This window comes from Plecotus auritus, assembly GCF_963455305.1.
Source record: "Plecotus auritus genome assembly, chromosome: 4".
NCBI lineage: Eukaryota > Metazoa > Chordata > Mammalia > Chiroptera > Vespertilionidae > Plecotus > Plecotus auritus.
The window spans coordinates 124,293,331-124,315,174 of NC_137775.1; the positions used below are offsets into that span (position 1 = coordinate 124,293,331).

The window sequence follows — 21,844 nt, forward strand, 5'->3', positions numbered from 1 at the left end:
CGACCACTGGGCTACACCATACCAAATTGACATTTGCCTTACAAATCTCACCCGTGGACAACTGGTAATAGGCTAAGAAACTTCTAGTATACAGTACATTGTTGTTGTCCTGTATAGGAAACAGCTCAGGATTTCGTCAAGCACAGTCTCGGCTCTTCAGGAGATTCAAAACCGGTCCTAAGAACACTGCTTTGGTCAGGGACCCCCTCACATTCCAGTCTTTGGGAAGTGGGCGGGCTTTCTCACTAGGAGGCTGTCACCAATACAACCCGCTCACCTGGTATGCAATGAACTAATTAATTAATTTGCTAGTTCCCAACAGAGAACACAAATTCCCGATGTCTACTTTGGGTATCTGTGAAAGCCCTGCGAGAGCGAGAATATTTAAATCTGTGGATTGATGTGTGCCCCATAGAGCTACTGGGACCTTCCAAGGCACTTCCAGGATCGGCAAGTAGCATGAGGGGAAGCAGAGTGTCCAAGACCACCGCCACGCCTTCAACCCAGCAGCTCTTATTTTAACTGCCTGAAAAGTTAGATGTCTAAGCAGGATTCTTTTGGAGATAGAGTTTGAAAAGCAGAGTTTATGGAAGATGCTCTTTACTTATTCTTAATAGAATATGGTAATCCTTATATCATCAGAGCTCAAAAGAGTTGTAAATCTAGATCAAGTAAGATTATCTCCCTCTCCTGGAAAACTCTTTTAAAGGAACATCCGTCAGTGTTTACAAGCATCACAGTCTTAGCTTTAATTGTGGTTACATGTGCAAAACAGTTAAGGAGAAGGCTTCTGTTTTTGCTGTAAAAGTTTGTTAAGTAGCATTGCCTATTGGGCTGTCAAAGTCCCAGATGATACATTTCTTTCAGAAATAATTCCCAAGAAAATTCATTCTCTCCTGAAAAACAGTTAAGCTTGCTCCTATCATATAATGAAACTTACATATTCCTTTAAATGTCCCTTTACCTTTTTGCTGCTTTTGAATCTCAGAACTCAGTGGGGTTCTTCATGCTAGCTACCATATTTGTTTCTTCCTTCGGTGGTTTTGATGGTGTACTTCTATTTGAACAGCTTTATGTGTCCTTTTATCATAGGCAGGCAAGATATTAATGATAAATGAACAATATGTCAATAATGAAATTTAAAAATTGATGATCACCATCTCACACCTGTCAGAATGGCTATCATCAACAAATCAACAAATGACAAGTGTTGGCGAGGATGCGGAGTAAAAGGAACCCTCGTGCACTGCTGGTGGGAATGCAGCCACTGTGGAGAACAGTATGGAGTTTCCTCAAAAAACTGAAAATGGAACTCCCATTTGACCCAGTAATCCCACTCCTAGGAATATATCCTAAGAAACTAGAAACACCAATCAGAAAGGATATATGCACCCCTTTGTTCACAGCAGCACAATTTACAATAAGCTAAGATTTGGAAACAGCCTAGGTGCCCATCAGCAGATGACTGGATCAGAAAACTATGGTACATCTACATCTACACAATGGAATACTATGCTGATGTAAAAGAGAAGGAATGCTTACCATTTGTAGCAACCTGGATGGAACTGGAGAACATTATGCTAAGTGAAATAAGCCAGGCAATGAAAGAAAAATACCACATGATCTCACTCATTTGTGGATAATAAAAAACATTATAAACTGATGAACAAAAAGATAGATACAGAGGCAGTAAAGCATCAAACAAACTGTCAAATTAACAGCGGGAAGGTTAGGGAGAGGTGGGGGAAATAAGAGATCAACCGAAGGTCTTATATGCATGCATATAAGAATAACCAACGGATGCAAAACATTGGGGGGTGAGAGCATGTATGGGAGTGGGGTGGGGGGGGCAATGGTAAGATATGTACATATATAATACCTTAATAAAAAAAATGATGATCATCCTAAAAATTACTGAAAGTCAAGAGAATTGTATATTTCACAATAGTTTGCTTATGCTCAGGTCTCTTACCCTGTATCATCAGCTACTGGAATACAGCCAAGTTTCAAGGCCCCATCAAAATAAATCTCTATGGAGCTCAAAGAGATACCCTTTTTAGTTCATACACTAAAAATTCATGTATGTTACATGATCCTCATTTGAAGTATACTTACTCTTGTATCAGACACAGTTCTATTATGCTTCAATGAGTTTCTGTTGCCCTCAAGATGAAGAACAAATCTTGAGAATGACCTACATGACCTCCCATGATGCATCTGGCCCTGCCTTCTGCTTTACCCTTATCTCTGTCACTCATCGCCTTCAGATTTCACCTGTCCCTAACTCCTGAAAGTAGGGAAGTTTACCCTCTTACAAACTCCCAGTCCAGCACACCTCTCCACGCAGCATTCATTGTAGATTATATAATTATACCTTATATCTCAGTTCCCTGAGAAACTCTAAATCGTATGTCTGCTTTGACTGCTTATGCCAGTAATGTATTTTTAGGACCCATCACAAAGCTTAACTCATTCTATGTGTTCAATAGATACCTCTTGACTAAATCAATTAAATTTTATGTGTGCTTCTCTGTCCATAATGGATTGAAAGAAGCAAATTATGGAATAGATCAGCTCTAAAAAAATTCAGTAACATTGGTTTGATCATGTAGAAGGGCAAAAACTATAAAAAGTGGACAGAAGAACTCAGAAATCATTGGAGTCTAGAGGCAAATTGTCTTAACAATTGTTAGACATTAAGGCATGTTTAATAATCTTTAATAGCATCATTATATTAGAGTGTGGTATAATAATTGAAGTTATCTAGGAAGGGTTGGTTTTTTAACTACAGTTAGAATAAAAAAGAAATTGGTAATTCATCTTTAAAATGCTTTAATCCAGTGTTTCTTTGAAAGATTTTCTTATTTTCTACAGGTGAGCTTCAGTTCTTGAGAAAATATAATCATTTGCATTCTTCTCCCCACCTCCTAACAATTTGGATAAATGAAACGTTCCCCAATCTCACATTAGGATAAATAACTTTATATTGTAACACTCCTCTTTTGCTCAACTTGATAATTGCAAGAAAATTATTTTCAAATTCCCCTTAGTACTGAAACAATGATATGTAATGCTTCAGGAAAAATTCTGCTGAAAAGAAGAACACTCTGCGTTGAACGTAAACCAAATTTTGCCTCATGTTGCATGAACAAAGCAAAAGAAGTTTCCACTTGAATTCTAAATTGCAGATGACCTTGTGCTGTTTTGAGAAAGGCTGGCAGCTGAGGTCACTGGAGTGTATTATGATGGACAGTGCAGCGCTGTGCGTAGCTCAGAGGCATGCCCGTTGTGTGGATTACAGCCAAACACAAAGAATTAGACAGCTCAGAGCATTCTATCATTTCATTTGAAAATAATTGTCAAAGTCATGGGCAGCAACCGTTACAGCTTTCATAAAAGAACAGCATTCCATAATTCCATCACTTCAGACAGGCTGTTTGACTATTCTCAGCCAAACACTGTGGATCCAGCCTATTCTGTATCAGTTTCTTATGACGCTCACAGAAGCAGCATTTCTGCAGGAGGCAAATCCCATCTACAGTGCCTTGTATGTAGTCCTATCTTACACGATGCGGCTCATTGCTTCAAATTGGCCAAATCATTGAAAGAAATACAAGGAAAAAGGAGATGCAGAAGCTTAACAGAGCACTCTTAAAATGTAAATATGCAGCAACTCCACATCACTCACTTTCCTCAAGTCAACATGCTGTTTAAAAGCTTAAAATCGGTTTCAAAATAAAATGCCCACAATGCCTTCTCTAATAACAACATAAACAAAGCATTTTCAAAAAATCTAATCTGTTGTCAACGATTCCAAATGAACCTCTTAAGTTAGTTCGGAAATAGCGATGTTTAAGTAGAATACTTTTATTGATAGAGGCTTATTTTTAACTTCTGCTTCTTCCAGGAGCAGATTAATGGTAACACCCAAAAACAAACAAACAAACAAACAAAAAACAACAAATAAAAAACCTGTTTGGGATTTAAAAGCAGGTGGAAATTTTCAGACTTGATTAAAAAGGGAACTTCTATACCTTTGCTTTCCATTCTGCTTGAGTATCTTCTAAATATAAAAAGAAAAACACACCCTGTTTCTTCTAAAATAGAGATCCCCCCCAAAAAGTTGTAACTTACCATTAAAATTTACAGCCCGAATATAACCAAGTAGCTCTTTCCCATCAATGGTGCTCATTCGTGGGCAAAGGCCAATGGATCCAGGGCAGAGATCTTTGTGCATGTTGTGCAGGGCATAAGCCATGGAATACACTGCATCGATTACAAACTGCACCTTTCCTTCCTGTTCGTAAGATGAATCCCGCGCAATTCGTTCCAGCCCTGCACAATAAAAAGGAAAACCATCAATTGGCACTGTTAGATTTCGGGGGGGAAAGGCATTAGGGCCAAGATTTCCATCATTTGAGGCACATTCCAAGAGACAAAATCATTTGATCTTATTTCTGGTATACTGAGTAAGGTTTTTAAACTGGGTATGGAATTTTTTATTTGGAAAGAACAGAAGAGTTTCTGTTCATTAGCAACAAAAACATATAAAGTAAATAAAAGACCTGTAGTTTCATTATCTTTTATTTCCACTTTATTGAGTCATATCCTATTATATGTTCTGGGAATTATAGGTCATTTTGGTGGTGACTTAATCTTTAAGTAAAATGTACAGACTTGTTCTTTTCATCTATCCCAGCTCCAGAGGCATCATTTAATTAGTGACCCAAAGTCAGGTCTCTCTCCAACCAGGTCTGTTCTTGTTTTGAATGAGTTCGATTAGGGAGCTCTGTTTATAAATATTAAATAACAATGTTTCCTGTTTATCTTTAGGAGAATCATTCAATTTATTTTCTTCTTGATCTCATTTTCGTTTTTCAAAAAAAAAAAAAAACCACGTTATTGAGATATAATTGACATATAAGATTGTGTAAGCATAAGTAATACAAATGCTTAGATATATGTATGTAATGTGAAATAATTACCACAGTAAAGTTAATTAACATATTTATCACCTCAATAGTTGCCTTTTCTTGTGGCAAGAACTGTTAAGATCTAATCTCTTAGTAAACTTGTAGTATACAATACTGTATTAACTATAGTTGCTATGCTGTACATTAGATCCCCATAAATTGTCTAGTTTAATTCTCTATTAAAAGGATGTAGAGCTCTCAAAATGAATATCATTCAGAATAATTGCTCCTATGTTTAGGCATAAGTAGGCTGAGAATTGACATTGGGGATTACCATTTAATGTGTAATATAAGGATAGAATTAAAAATGGAAGATAAATTCAATGTTAAAATTAAACGATGCATTATGAGTTACAATCCAATATTCTCATTTTGAAGACAAGGAAACTGAGACACATGGAGGTGAAATTTACTATGGACACATAGAGCAGATATGGGAACCATTCCCAGGTCTCAGACTCGAAGTTCAAAATTCTCTCAATCCCCAGAAAAATATAGATGACAAGAATATTGGGCACAGGAGAAAAAGATTATAGAAAGAGCACTGAGGGTTTACTGAAGGTCACAAAGGGATCTCCTCTCACTTCCACACCCCCTCCCTAACTTTACCCATCCTGCAACACTTAGAGATACCGAAAGCAAGCACTTTAAACCTTCCCACGGATGCCAGTTAGTAACCTTTAATAAATAGTCTTTAAATTCAACAAACACTTCTTTTCTTCACACTAACTCACGAATTTAGGGAATTGAATTGAAACGGTTGTTTTATACTCTGATAACATGTTTTTCACACTCTGATAGAACCAGTGGCTTTCTTCTACACAAAGGTAGTGGTCATTTCATTGATTTTTACTCATACAATCATTGAACATTTTCCTCCGGTCTCAATCCCTTGCTACACCGATCTTATAAATGCTATTGGTCGGTACTCTATTTCCTGTAGTCTGTCATGATGCTGAATTCTGCTCCTCCTTTTTCCACAGGCCTTTGTGAATATATTTTTTTATGCCTCAACTTTCCATTCCTCAAGATTGAGTCCTCTCCTCCCCCCCGCTTCAACCTCAGAATCCATTCATTCTCAAAACTTTTACTTATTATTTTTATGGTCTAGAAATATAAATAGTTATGTAAAATGTTAGTTACATGGTCCGAGTCAATTTAACTCATTTTAAATCTAGCTTTCTGGAAATTATTTTTCTAGGACTTTCTTGTGACCTAACATCTAGCCCACATTTCCAATCACCTACCTTATCTTTATGTAGTCTGCTCCCATGTCAAACTCAGTAAATTTAAAACCAGGCTATCATTGTAGAGAATGTACATCATTATCTCCCTAAAACTTTGTACTGAGGGTTTTGCAGTTTGGGAAGCACAAAGAGAGGGGGCAGACTTAACAGAGAACATCTTCAAGATGCCAAAAGGTAGTTTGTCCCCTTCAACCTGCCTTAGCTTCATGACCTAAGCTAGGATCCATGCAGGAATGGGACACTGTCCTCTCCCTACCCGCATGTGTCTCTGGGTTCTAGGACAGAACTGCTTCTGTCCAGAATGTCATCAGTTGACATTCTGGTTTTGCAGTTTTAACTACAAAATAGACAATTCATAAATGCATACTGAAGAATGGTCACAAAAGCCAAAATAATATAATTATTTCTTTAAAAATTTTAACTGATAACCGATCTGGTTAGTCCAGGACTGTAAGAGTTTCTCAGGATATAGGACCAAAACCTGGACACTCCTGAGCAGACCAACATGAGTGCTGATGAACAAAAGGCAAATGACCAGGGCATTTACTGAGATAAGACTCAAATAACTACTTACAGTGGTACACCATCACTGCGAAGAAGGCTATCTGCCAGGTGAAGTCTGGGCTGACCGCCGTTGTGGAAGAGGTGGGGTGGTTCTGGCAAGGTGGGCAGGGTCTGGCAAGCACTGAACCCTTAACCTCAGCCAGGCGCTGGTGGATGTACCAGAGAAAGGTAGGGGGTGGGGCCAGGCAGCAGAGTGGAGTGGGGGGAGGGGTATTTTCTCTCTTCTGGGGCTCATGTATGTATCACTCATATGACATGCAGGAGTTTCAGAACCAAGAATCATATAGATCAGTAAAAATTTGAATATATATTTTTGATTAAAAATCCATTTAAAATAGCATTGGACATAATTCACATATTAAAAAATTAGATTTAGCCCTCTGCTCATGACATTGCTTTTATAGTATGTCAGAGCAAATTTGGACTTTCATCCCCAACAAACTTTTTGTTGTTGTTTTTGTTGTTAATCCTCACTGAAGAGGTTTTTCCATTGTTTTTGTTTGTTTGTTTTATTTTGTTTTTTAGAGAGAGGAGGGGAGAGACAAACATTCAAACATCGATGTGAGAGAGATACATGAATTGGCTGCCTCCCGCATGTGCCCCAACCCTCCCACAAGCAACCAAGGCTGGGGCCAGGGTTGGAGCCTGCAACCAAGGTGATTTCCCTTGACCTGATTTGAACCCAGGACCCTTCAGTCTGTGGGCCTCCATTCTACCCACTGAGCCAAACCGGCCAGGGAAGTCCCCAGCAAACTTTAAAGTTGGTGGGACACAAAGTTTTTGCTCAGATCCAAATTCTGTTTGGGGGAAAAAAAATACTGTAAGTCCTTTCTAACCTCTCTAGAGCAGAAATGACTTAGAGTTACGACGTTCAACTATAATTCTTTGATATCATTTGAGGAGAATTCAGTAAGGAACAATCCCTTGATTTTCTTTGAACAAAAATAGCATGCTGGTACAATTTTGGGACAAATATTTCTTATAAGAACTCTAAGAACAAAAGAGGGAAAATAAGGTCAGAAGGCTGTTCAGCGACTATTATCACATGAGTCGATGGACACGATAAGTCTTTTTTCTAAATCAGTGTAGGCACCTGGTGACAAATTAAAAGACTGGGCACTATATTATTTCTAAATTTAAAAAAAAAATTATTTTATTTTTTTCAGGCTGTTTAGAAAATGTATATTTCTCTTCCTGAACATTTTGATCTTGTGATGATACTTAAAGTTTTATAGGAACTAGTTTGCGCCTCACTTTCTATATCCATTTGCCTCTTTCATCTAAATGAGGAACTTCGGAAGCTGACAGTGACTCATCAACTTAATTGGCTGTAAAATTTCATTATGCTATAGTTTCTAAAGTTAGCGTTAATGTATTGCTATAAAGTGCTAAATATTGTCAAAGGCTGTATGTCAGCCATCCATTTAAAATACTGATTGTAAAGCTGTAATGTGTTTTTAGTGTATAGCTTAAAATTAACTGCATGAAGCAAAGTGTTTGTGTGGTGGTAGATGAAGTCAGGCACATAAATTTGATTGCAAGAGTATGTGTTCATTAAGAAAATCTAAAACTTCTAAGAGTATCTCATGTTTCTGGACACAGAGAAAACTCTTACTGGTCCAAGCAATGGCACATGTACCTTAGTGAAGGCCTTTCACACATCCTGTGTATCTTCTCGGTTTTTGCTTCCTCTTACAAAAAGGCAAATTTGCTCATGTTTGCAAAGTGCTGTATACATCACAATGTGAGTTCCTAAATAAGCCTGACATAAATTTTAAATTCTCTGACTGACATATAGTTGTTGAACTTTGCTTTCTAATAATTTCTCAGGATATGGTTTAGTTTTGTTAAGTTGAGATGTTAGGGGCATTTTCCTCTCCTGAAATTACACATATAAAGCTTCTAATGTTAATGTAGCGATGGTCTACTAAACAACTGGTCAAATCAGTGGGGAGGAGGGAATTAAAGTCATATCAGTCTTTTTATTCCTGGGAGAGCAAACATCCAATTGGTTGAATTTTTAATACAGTTTTAGCCTGTAGTAGAAATAATCCCACGCTCTACTAGTAAATTTGTGTCTTAAAAGTATTTCTTTAGTTAGTTCCTCCCTGACTTTTTAAGTATGCAGCTCCTGTTTTAAATAATTAAATCACTTCCTTGCAGTTGCTGTGCAGAGAATGATAAGAGGGAAGAAGAGAATTTGTGAGCTGCTATGAAGAAATACATTCATGCATATGGAACCAAATTGCTCCCAATATAACATGTATGTTATAACTGCAGAGTGGGTGACTTTGAAATCAGTGAGAAACATGCCAAGAACTGCAATGCACACTCAAAAGTAATTGCCATCAAGTTAGCAAACATAAAATCATCTTTTACTGAATTTAAAATGGTTTGGTTTTCAAGGACACACCAAGGGGTGGATGGGAAAGATGTTCAATTATACAGGAATATCTCCTAAGTACTAGGATACCCAAGTGAAATGTGTACACCTCCAAACTGCAGAGGGATGAAAACACGGGCCCTGCGGTAAGGCAGAAAGGCAAACTGACCGATGAGGCAGCTGCCACAGGAGAAAGACCACTGACCAGTGAGGTAGCCCTGGGGTCAGGGGCCAGCTGCAGAGCTCATAAGGCCTTGGACACTATCCTGAATGAATCCTGGTCTTCAGTTGGGAATGTTTTCCAAAGGGACCTTCTTAATGGGATGCCCATTGCTCTAGCTTGATCTGCTGGTCCCCTCTTGCCTCTGCTCCACTTTCAGGCCCTTGAATACAACATGAGATCCCCAAACCACAGGACTTCACTTAGATGTTCACTCTGTAAGTTTCTTCATTCCTCTTTCCAGATGCCTCTTTAGCCTCCAAGCATCAGGTAAAAGGTCAACTCAAGTTAGGCTGGAACAGTGATATTTAATGATTTATTTTCAAATTAGCAGTCCAGATCCGATCAAAGAGCATTGTAAAAGCCGGGTTTGAATACTGAATATTGTTCAGTTGAGAACAGAAAGCCAAGACTGGTATTTAAAATTATTTCTGGGAATGACGTGAAAAGTAAATTGAAGGAAACATAGGTTGACTGTAGAGATGCAAACTGGGTGGTAAAGGGCAGAAACAGGCTGAAACAGTGGAAAAGAAAAATGAGAGGAAATGCATTTCAGATGTCAAATTGACAGTATTTGGACACCTGGTTAAACCTGAGAGTAAGGGTTAGAGGTAATTAACAAATATAGGGAGTAAGGACTCTTGAGACTAGGTAGTAGGATATCGACACCATTAACAAAATTTGAAAAATCAGGTCAATAAGAATGTTTAGTTTATGACAGCTCCCAACTGCATCAACTCCTGTTAAAATGACTGATTATAATATTCTGTAGTATTTATTACCTCCTCTCCTACAGTATAGACTTTACATAAATCTGTTGAATTTTATTTAAAAAATAAAAGTCCAAATATTTAGAGTAACCATGTAATAGTAATATGGCTGGTTACTTATTTATAACATTGCAATAATGTTAGCCACTCTATGCAGGGCAGCTGTTAAGACCCATGGCCTGAGAAGTAAAAACTCTGTGTTCTGGTTCTCAGGCTACAAGCAACTGACTTTGTGCCTTTGGTCAGTTCATAATGTTTTGGCAATTGCTTACCTCTCAGAAGGAGTTAGAGGATTCAACAAGATGATCAATTAAGATCTTTTTGTTATCAGTGGGGACCAGGGGAAAGTGAGGTTCTTGCAATGTCACAAGAAAAGGGATTTTCTGTGACTCACATGTGAGAATGAGTGGCATTTATTTGCATGAAATTACATCCCTGAGTTTCCAACATCCCTCTTCCCTTCCTCAGGCCAAGGAAGAAGTCCAGCTGTGTCTCTAGCAGGGCTAGGATTAAAGCCGTTGCCCAGAGTTTCCATTCCATATATGCATAGTCCAAACAAGCATCAGGTTAGGTTAACTTGTGTTCCCAGCTGCAATCCATCAGTCCACATGGCCATGGGCCATGTGGCTTCTAGGAACATGGGCAAATACGAGGAAGCAGGAGCAAAACCAGAGAAACAAGAGAGCCAAGACAGGGTTTCATTGTCTGGGGGACTATGTATTTACAAATGTTCACAGGCTTGCAGTGGGCCCACCCCTCTGTTCCCAGGTTTGACCCTCCCTAGATCACCCTGACTTCACTGCCCATGAATCCATGTTCCCTTTGTTGGACCTCTCCCTGCAGTGATTTGCAGGGAATAGACAGGTGGTTCCCTGGAGAGTGTGAAGCTGCCCAGATGGCCATGCTTATAATGTCTGGCCTCCCTTTTGCTCCTTTCCTATCTCTATATATAAAAAGCCAGGGACCAGAATGCTGTAAGGACCAGAACAACCAGTCAGTATGATGCCCACTGCAGCCAGCAAACCCACCCGATCAGGGGGTTGGGCCAGCCTGGCCAACCTCCTGCAGCCCCTCCCCCTGGCCAGCCCCACCCCGGTCACCACCCCCCCACAACCTGATCAGGGCAGGGCCGGCCAGCCAACCACCTGTGGCCCCTCCCCCTAATGGGCCCCCACCACCTCAATCAGCCTTTGGCCCCTCCCCCCAACCAGCTCTGCCCTCAATCAGCCCCCCCTATTTTGATCAGGGGCAGGGCCGGCTGGCCAACCACCTATGGCCCCTCCCCACGGCCGGCCAATCGCCTATGGCCCCTGCCCCCAGCCAGCCTGGCCCTGATGGGGCCCCGAATGAGGTGGGCGGCCAGCCAACCTCCTGCAATCTCCTCCCAACAGGCCCAGCCTCAATCCGCCCCAATTGGGGCCGGTCTAGCTGGACACCACCCATGCATGAATTCATGCACTGGGCCTTTAGTTATTATTAACTAGCTAATTACCACAGTATCACCTTCAGTGCAAAATTCTGAATTCTAAGGCATGTTCTCTTGTTTCCTTTTTTCACTAACATCACTTGAAAATTACATAAGGGTGTAACTGAACAAATACCACTAAGCTCAATTCTCCAAACTAGTTTAGAATATCCAGTCACTGAGCTGCTGTGGATCTGGAAATTTTACACTAAAAAAAAAAAAAAAAAGTCAAATATCAGCCTAGGTTTTTTTTGCCTAATGACCACATATTCATTATTCTTAGACTTGAGCTATATATTGGGTCTGATTTCTCATCAAGGAGAAAAGTTTTCAGTTCTTTATTTATTTTGATATATTGGTTAAAGAAAAAAATATATAGAAAATAAGATCAGAGAAATAAAAGGGAAGGAGGACACAAATAATTAAGATGGGTAGGGCACTTCACAAATAGAATCTCTTTACTCCTAAATTATTATTGCTCCCTTTTTTACATATAAAAAAACTAAGACTTGCCCTAATCGGTCTGGTTCAGTGGATAGAACATTGGCCTGTGGACAAGGGTCATGGGTTGGATTCCGGTCAAGGGCACACGCCCAGGTTGTGGGCTCAATCCCAGTATGGGGCGTACGGGTGGCAGTCTATCAGTGATTCTCTCTCATCATTGATGTTTCTCTCTCTCCCTCTCCCTTCCTCTCTGATATCATTAAAAATGTATTTTAAAAAAACAATAGCAAATAAGATTCAAAAAATAGAATTTACCTAAGATCACACATTTATGGCAGTAAATTATTGTCAGGTCTAACACAAAACCTCTACCAATACGACTACTCTCTCCCTCCTCTGTGAAATTCTATTTAATTAATTCTTCCATCTCAGGTTTAATTTTTACTTCTTTGAACTCCTGTTTAATTTTCAGCCACTGGACATGATTGGCTTGTCTCCTAAATTAGTAGTGAATGAAGATTCTGTGTGTGAGTGTGTGTGTTTATAAAGAGTAGTGGAAGTGGAAATAAAATAATATTTTACAGAAACACTGACTCATACTGATAATTAGATATTTGTGGATATAAGCCAAAGCTAATAAGGCTTAAAAATTTATATTTATAAAAATTAAAAATTAATAGAGTATTTTAGCTTTGGAAGGTAGAGTACGTGTGTGTGTGTGTGTGTGTGTGTGTGTGTGTGTGTGTGTGTGTGTGTATTCATAAATTTATAAGATTTCTCTAGGCAAATATCATCAAGTAAAAAAGAACTCCATTCATATCTAAGGTTCTGCTTCGTGGATTCTACAGTAGGTTTTGTCAAGGATATGTATAAACAGATGTATTGAACTAATGGACTAATTTCAGCCTCAGCCTTATCTATTTACAAAGGGCAGAGAAAATGAGAAGATGAGGGTCCTCTGTTGAAAATCACCTTCTGGACATTTTCTTCTGTAATTTAACTGTAGTCCCAAAAACTGAAGACTCTTAGCTGCCTGAGGACACATCAGGAGACACTTGTAAATCAAGCACTGAAGAATGCTACCTCAGCCCACAATAATGCCTCTCCTTTGTGCCTGGCAGAAAGTGGAAAATGCTTCAGGCAGGTGCCAGGTGTCCCCTCCAGGTGTTAAATTTTGCATGCAATGCCCTAAGGTTTTAAAACACTGAATCCAAAGGTGAGAGGCATATAATAGTAAGTATAAGAATGTATTCTTAAGCAAAATACCCAGTTTAAAAAACATTCAGAAAAGGAAGTTATGCCCTAGCTGGTTTGGCTCAGTGGATGGAGCGTGGGTCTGCGGACTGAAAGGTCCCGGGTTCGATTCTGGTCAAGGGTAGGTGCCCAGGTTGTGGGCTCGGTCCCCAATAGGGGGTGTGCAGGAGGCAGCCAATCAGTGATTCTCTCATCATTGATGTTTCTATCCCCCTCTCCCTCTCCCTTCCTCTCTGAAATCAATAAAAATACATATAAAAAAAAAAGAAAAGAAAGTTATTTCATAGCTATATCCCCGAGTCCCCAAACAAACAAAAACAAACAAAAAAGGGCTTGATTAAATTCAAACGGTTGCATTTTTTCCCCATAATTATCTGAGATCATGTATATTAGGGACAAATGTTGATTCACAATAGTGTATAAAACTGTTGCTAAATAGAAAACTCAAGCTCCCCCATAAAAAAGAAAAAATGTTTCCTTCATAATTCCCACTTCAGTAGATAAGACTTCCAATGCTCCCACCCCAACACATTTTCTAGTTATCACAATCATGATAGCATTGTAATTAACTAGTTATTAATCACAGGAAAGGAGCAAAGGGAAGGCCAGACATTAAAGGCATGTTCCCTGGGGGAGGAATCCAACAAGGAAATATTAGACACATGTCCCAGAAAAGTTGGGATGACACAGGGAAGGTGTTTTCTTGTCAATCACACCTGGTGACAGAGAGGGTTGGCCAGAATGGGCATGGCCACTGCAAGGACATGGAAATTTGGGATAGGTAATCCCCTGAACAAAGAAATTCACTCTCTTGATTCCTTTCCGCATGCTTGGCTCGAGGCTCACACTTGGGTTCCTGGCATTTTCCCATATAGCCCATGGCCTTGCCAACCCCAACACAATAGACTAATGGGTTGCAGCTAGCTTGATGCTGGACTGGATGTGGCTCAAACATGAAATGGGAACTCTGGACATTGGCTCTGATTTTAGCTTTACTGAAATCCCAGCTACACGTCGACTAGACTGGCCTAAGGGAAATAGGACTTTGGGAACCCAGGGGTGAAACTACAGTAATAAAACTTTCTACCATATCACATATTCCCCCACGAGTCTCAGAAAATTCCTTTTCTTGGGATAATCCAAGGACCCCAATCCCACTGGCAATATGGAAAGAGGAGGCATGATTTTCTCTAGTAACAATCGCTATGACATGGCTTAGGATTTGCCTTTTAAAAATATATTTTTTACTGTTTTCTAATTACAGATTTAATTGTCTTAGAAATTTGTTGGGGGGAATATAAAGAAGAATATAAAGAATATTTATTAGCCCACCATGTTAACCACCATTTGCCTCCTGTTCTATTGCCTTATAGCATTTCTCTTTCTGTCTTTTTTTTTAATTAAGATGATTCTGTGTATGCTTTTTAAAAAAATATGCTATATTCACTTTACCTGTAATGAAAATTCCCCTATATTTTATGAAAGCATGGTTCTGTGCTGGAACTGTAGTTCAATTAATGGATTCTGATTTTTGCATTTAATTCTTCTCTGAAACTCAATGTGATATTTGGTGCAAGGTAGGAATCTAACATTGTTTTCCAAACAGTAAACAATTCTTCCAGACTATTAGTTGAATAAGTATTTTTCTTCCCATTAATTTATATAAAGTCACTTTTAACATATCAAACTCTTATATATTCTTACTAGTGACCCGGTGCATGAAATTCATGCACATTAAAAGGTAATTAATTAGAGGAAATATTTTAATATTGCTATTTGCCCTTTCTCTATAACAGAAGGGTCAGAGAAGAAAGAAAATTAATAAAATGTATATGAAAATCTTCCTCCTGTCAGAGTCTTGGGCGTGCTGTAGGACCCAGAGTCAAGTCCCCGCCCACCCACGCGCACCTCGAAATTGTGTGAGACCCAGACCCGGCTGGCCCCACCCCCATTGGGCAAGATCCAGACCTGGCTGGCCCCTCCCCCTTCAAGCCCCACCAGGTGGGGGGGTGCAGCCTCAGGTTCCCCGTCAAGCCCCACTGGGTGGGGGGTGCAGCCTCAGGTCCCCTAGTGCACCCTCAGGTCCCCCGGCCTGGTTCCGGGGAGGGGGATATGCCTTGAGGTTCCCCATCAAGCCCTGCTGGGTGGGAGGGGGGCACAGCCTCAGTTCTCCCGCCCCACCCAGCTCCACACAGCCTCAGGTCTCTGCTGATCGCTCGTTATGGGAACCCTGCCTCTGCTGTGGACACAGCCATCTTGTGTTACAGGAACCCCGCCTCCACTGTGGATGCAGCCATCTTTGTGATGGTGTGACAGTTATTTTGCATATTACCTCTTTATTATATAGGATATATATTTGGAAATTCTGCTCTAGTCCATTTGTCTCTTAATATGTCAACATGACATTTTTTTGTAATTATTGCAGTTTTATAATAAATTATACCACCTGTTCATGCAAATTCTAGCATTACTCTCATTTTTTAAATTATTGATTATTATTACAAATAAACTATAGAATTATTTAAACTACTTCTGAAAACTGGAACTTTTTAAAGAAATGTGTCAATTTTTAAAATTAGATGCAGATTAAGCCCTATGTTTTCTGCACACACATACACACACACACAGGAAAATAACATGGGCTCTGAGATCAGACAGATCAAGGTTTGAGACCCTGCCTCTGAATCTCTTATTCTGACTTATAAAATGGGAGTTTATATCTATGTTGCTTGATTGTTGTAAGGGTAAAGTATAGGGCATCTGGCACATTATATAGTCAGTAAATGGACACCATTATTTGTCATGAATGCTTAACCTTTTATAATATGCAACACTTTTTCAACTGTATAAATTAAGAAAACATATAAACCATACATGTGTGTATACTTATTCAATAAACATGATAAAGGCAATTTACATTCAATGACTAGGAACAATCACCCTGCAGCCAATCTGCCTGGGTTCAAATCTTAACACCACCATTTACTAGTTATAAGACTTTGACTAAGTCCCTTAAATCCCCATGCCACAGTTTTCTTATCTGTAAAATGGGAATAATAATAGTATTTGCACAAAGGGTTGTTATCATAATTAAATGAATTAAAATAAATAAGGCAGCCTGAAGATTATGTTGAAAATAATAAGTATTATAAAAGGGGATGCTTATTAGCATCAGTCATTAAGCTTTTGTGCTGGATAATTACCATTAGGTAAACTAATACTTGCCTAGTGCCTGATGTCATGGAGTGAAACTAAGATCTAAAGGGTGAGGCAGGGAAATAGGGGGAGGGAGTGATAGTAATGGCAAAGGCTCAGGGACAGCAGAGGCAGAAGAATATGAGGGGCTGAAATAAGGCCAGGGAAGTTGAAGTCCAGCAGGCTCAGGTAAGGCAGGAGAGGTAGGTCAGGCCAGATTAGGGGACCTTTCTGGCCATCTGGAGTCAATCTGTCTTCTTCTAAGAGCAGTTGGAAGCCATTGAAATGTGAAATAGGTTTCCCATTGGAAAGGAGTTCTGGGTCAGAGGAACAGATAGGAAGAAGGAAAATGTGGATGGGGTAGGCTGGATTGGAGGCCATTTTATAATTTGAATGAGGGCAGATGGTGGTGTGGGCTAAGGTGATAATGCATGTGGAGAAAAAATGTAAATGCACTTGAGACATGTTAGGAGATAAAATTAACAGGGTTTGATGGAACTTAAGCAAAGGGTGCTGTCAAGAGTGACTTCCAGGTTTCTGGCTTCTAGATCTGGGCAGACCCTGCCGAGGCCAGAATACACTGTGCCACCAGGTAACTGCATATCTGCCTAATGGGTGATCAACAGAATGTGTTTGCTTCTGTGAAGACAGGCCAGGGAGATGCCACTGGCCTGCACCTCGTGGAAACTGACTGCTCCCGTGGCACGTTGGGGATGTGTCCTGCCTGATTTGTGGCATTTGCATGTTCATGTCAAGGTCCCATCATTGGGTTTGTATTTTTTTATTATTACTTATAAACTCCCTAGGATGTAAATTACAACCCAGAAACTGGAGAAAGAGATAGCACAGGAATTGTTTCCAAGACTGTGCTATCACTCAGCAACTGACTTCAGCCATTCTGTTGGCAAGTTATTCATGGAACTCTCTCAGGTATTCTCTTTGAAACAAAAAAGCTGAACAGTAAATATGACAGTTGGCATAAAAACACACATAGGAAATAAAACTTTTCTCTTTCCCACTCTCTCTAGTTCCACCTTCCTTCTCCCCTGCTTTCTCATTGAGATTGTGTCAACAATGAAGTAATGTTAGTATGAGAACACATATTATGAAACTCTAGAATTTATGTTTAATATAATAGGAATGCTTATGCCAAAACAACCTTAAAGGGCATCCTATCTGCTGTTTTTTTTAACTTCATGACATAACTTAATAGTTGTTCTTAAAATCAAATGTGGTGGGTCATTTGATTTTTTAATTAAGAAAACGGAAATTATGTGCATCATATGCAGTAACAGGAAGTATTATTTCTTTTCAGTTGCCAGGCATGTATGTACTGGGTTGCCATATACAATAAATTATTAACCCAGAGTGTAGTCAAAAACTTTGAAACTCTTGGATGTAGTTCAATCCTTTTATTTTGCAAATGGTGAAACTCGGGTAAAGGAACACTGAGTAATTTTTCCAGAGGCAGAGTCAGGACTAGAACCCTAATGACCTAATCCCAGGACTCTTCTCTTCACATCATGCTCCTTCCTTTCAGCTGCCTTTTCTTTCTCTTGGTAATTATGTTCCACTGAGGTTAAGTAAAGCCCAAGGGAATCACTAAGTGAGTTTTCCCATGAGGAATGAAAAGCCTTGAAAGAATTAATTAAATGAAGTCTGGGAAGAAATGAATAACACAAAAGTGTGAGTTATGGTAAGGTTCTCTCTCCTGCCAACTTAAAAAGGAGTATCAGTGGAAACCAACAACATTCAAAGAACCTTGCTTTTTGGTTTAAAATGACAAAAAATATGAAAGCAAATGATTTTATAACAGAAAATTACATTTAAAAGAGAAAATCAGAAATACCTTAAGTATAAGATGCATAGCCTTCCAAATGAAAAATTTGGGGTATCAGTGTGTACTACTGGACCACCCAGATGGAAAAGGAAAACAATTGTTGCCTCCGCACAATGTGGTCAATCCTCTGGGTGACCGACTGGGTCTTTCACTTTTCTTCCCAATTTTAGGGGTCACAGCCCAGGCGTAGTCTAATGCCAGTGGCTGATTAAAGCAGGCCGCAATCTGTCTGGCAGAGTTTCTATGTCATCCTTCAAAGGGACAGGGACCAGACAAGATGACCTCTCTTGTTGTCTTCCAATTAATTCAATCAGCCTCTGCTTCTATCAGACATCTTCAGGGATGCAAGCCATCCGCTCATTCCAAGTCCTCACCAGGAATCAGTAAACACAGAAGCTGCAGACTGTGTTTAATGAACAAGGAGGATTCATTTTTCAGTCTTGAGGTACAGCTTGTTTCTAAATATTATTTTCTCTCCCAATAATCTGCAACTTCATAAAAGGCAAGGGTTGGGTCTGCTTCCTTTGAATACCCACCAGGCCTAGTCTGGTACCCAAATACGTCTTAGGTCAATATCAATGTGTGTTCAACCAACTGGAACCAAATGTCTTTCTAAAGAAGGACATATCAATGATAGTTCCAATTGGCTGTGCATAAAGCCTCCATCCCTTTTACTTTAATGTTCTATGAAATGCCACTCTGGGAAACTATTATAGGATAGAATAAAGCACAGCTGAGAAGTCTTTTGTCAAATAAACTAAAGCCTTCTATATAATAAAAGCCTAATATGCAAATTAACTGGCCTCTATGACATGGACTGACCACCAGGGGGAAGATGCTCAATGCAGGAGCCCTGAGCCAGGCTCACAGCTGGAGAGCGCAGCAGCAGTGGCGGGAGCCTCTCCTCTCCTGCCTATGCAGCAGTGCTAAGGATGTCCAACTTCCGGGAGCAGGCCTAAGCCATCAGTCGGACATCCCCCGAGGGCTCCCAGACCAGGCTGAGGGACACCCTCAAGTGTACAAATGTTGTGCACTGGGCCTCTAGTGTTTAAATAAATGTACATAAAAGGTAGAGTTGATAAGGGGTGTTAGTGTTTTGTTTCTCTCCACATGGACTGATAGGATAATTTTCATAATAGAAAAAAGAGAACATCTAGGACTAACTGTACTAGACAGTGTTGAAACAGCAGATCCAAGAGGAGGGAAGTGCTCATTTCAAAGCCCTCATCAATCAGGTACCTGTGGCTGCACTTCATCACTTCCTCCACAATCAATAAGACATCCGTATTCATTAAGCAGAACTCATACACACCGTCGCCTAAGATTAAAAATTGTAGCTTTTGACTAGGAACATACTTTACAATAAAAAAGCAGTAGATTTGTTTGACAAGTTTTTTTTTAATCTAACTAATTTAAGCTGTTATGTCCTTCAAGATTACATATAAATGAAATTACAGCTCATGATTTAGTGTGAGTTTTATCTGGACCTAGAAAACTTTCCAAGAGTGGAATTCCGGCCCTGGAAGGATTGATTTAACCACCAAGAGTCTGTTCTGGCAACAAGCCCCAGTTTTGCCCTGAGAAATGGAGCATGACCCATTGGAGTTATTGGTCTTGTATGCAAATAGGGACAAATTAAAGATATTTTCATCTTTAAACTTTTAATGCAGGAAATGCAAGAAAATTGAAAATATTTTCATATTTAAACTTTCATCCCATGCTTTAAATATCAAAACACATTTTGTGAGAAAAATTATAAATAGAAATTTAATATATTTAGAACCAATGTGAAATCATAGCCTGAGATGTACTTTAAATTTATTTCTAACAAATCTGCTCTTTGGATTCTGTTCTCAGTGGTTTATTTTTACTCTCCAGATTATGTTACTAGCATCAAGAATGTAGATAGAAAACAGGGAGATATAATAAAGGAAACATTTAGACATAATGGCTCAAGTGTACAAATGTTCATAAACAGCCTTCTTTTTAGAAGCTAAGGAGAAGAGACTAAACATTAATTGAGATCTGTTATGAGGCAATTACCATACTAAACAAGTTGGCTATGTTCTTACATAATTCTTGAAATAACTCTATGAGGCAAGTTTTATTATTCCCATTTTTTAAATAAGAAAGCTGAGTCTCAGGTTAAATATGTTGCCCATTATCAAATACATACTAAGACATACTAACCCTGCATCAATCAAGACAGATACTCTAAACTGTATCTGTCTATTCAAACTGGCTTGCTTCTTCCATTACAACTCAGGTCTACTCAATAAACTGTGTTCCCAGATACAGCACAATGGATCTAGATTAGATATAAACTGTTACCAGGCCCTTGGATAGACCTGTCTCATCTAACAACACTACTTTAATCACTTGGTAAACATTTGGGGTGACTGGGTGACTTTTGATGACAATCTTGTGTGTTCAGCTTCTGTATGACGTAGCAATTTTAATATGTGAGTTTTCTGATAGTCTTTTTAAAAAATGCTTGTAGGAATGAGACAGACTTAGATATGGGATCATCTGGTAAACCACCCTCTCTTTCAGAGCCAGGCTTCTTAAAAGCGCATTTATGCTTTCACTTTCTCATTGCCACTCACATCTTGACTCGCTCAGTTTGACTTCTAGCTCAACCACACATCAAGGCTATCTAGACAGAGACCATTAGTTGTACCTCAGTGCTAATTCACTGCCTTTCCATAGTATTAGAACTCACGATATTTAGCAGAGCACATGGCTGACCAGAATAAAGACTTGATTTTCCAAACTCCTTTATATTTAAACTAGAGGCCTGGGGCATGAAATTCGTGCACAGGGCAGGGGGGTGGGAAGGCGGGGTGTCCCTCAGCCCAGCCTGCACCCTCTCCAATCTGACACCCCTTGGGGGATGTCCGACTGCCAGTTTAGGCCCTATCCCACATGGAATGGGCCTAAACTGGCAGTCGGACATCCCTCTCACAATCCGGGACTGCTGGCTCCCAACCACTTGCCTGCCTGCCAACTTGATCACCCCCTAACGACTACCCTTGCCAGCCTGATTGATGCCTAACTGCTCCCCTGCTGGCCCTATTGCTCCCAAATGCCCCCCCTGCTGGCCCAGTCACCCCTAACTGCCCCCCTTGCCAGCCTGATCACCCCTAACTGCCCTCCCCTGCAGGCTCAGTCACCCCCATCTGCCCTTCCCTGCTAGCCTGGTCCCCCCGCAACTTCCCTCCCCTGCAGGCCTGGTCCCCCCAACTGCCTTGCCCTGCTGGCCCAGTCGCCCCAATCTGCCTTCCCCTGCTGGCCTGATCACCCACAACTACCCTCCCCTGCCAGCCATCTTGTGACCATATGGGGGCGGCCATCTTTGACCACATGGGGGTGGCCATCTTGTGCGAGGGCATGAGGGTCATTTTCATATTACCTTTTTATTATATAGGATACAGCTGCTAATAATATGTAAACAAATACATAGGGTAGCAACTTTGGGGAACCTTTCTA

General features: G+C 39.9%; 1 protein-coding gene across 7 annotated transcripts in view; it reads right to left on the reverse strand.

Moving 5' to 3' along the window:
- The window catches only part of GRM8 (glutamate metabotropic receptor 8), a 774,265-nt gene that overhangs the window by 265,329 nt on the left and 487,092 nt on the right, over positions 1 to 21,844 (reverse strand). For 6 of the 7 annotated variants that reach the window (XM_080666922.1, XM_080666923.1, XM_080666921.1 and 3 more), the window contains exon 7: positions 4,135 to 4,335. In XM_080666922.1, the coding sequence (XP_080523048.1) occupies positions 4,135 to 4,335 (201 nt within the window). Of the gene's footprint in view, positions 1 to 3,446; positions 3,583 to 4,134; positions 4,336 to 21,844 lie in introns of those variants that run through there. The other variant, XM_080666925.1, reaches the window with a different exon arrangement.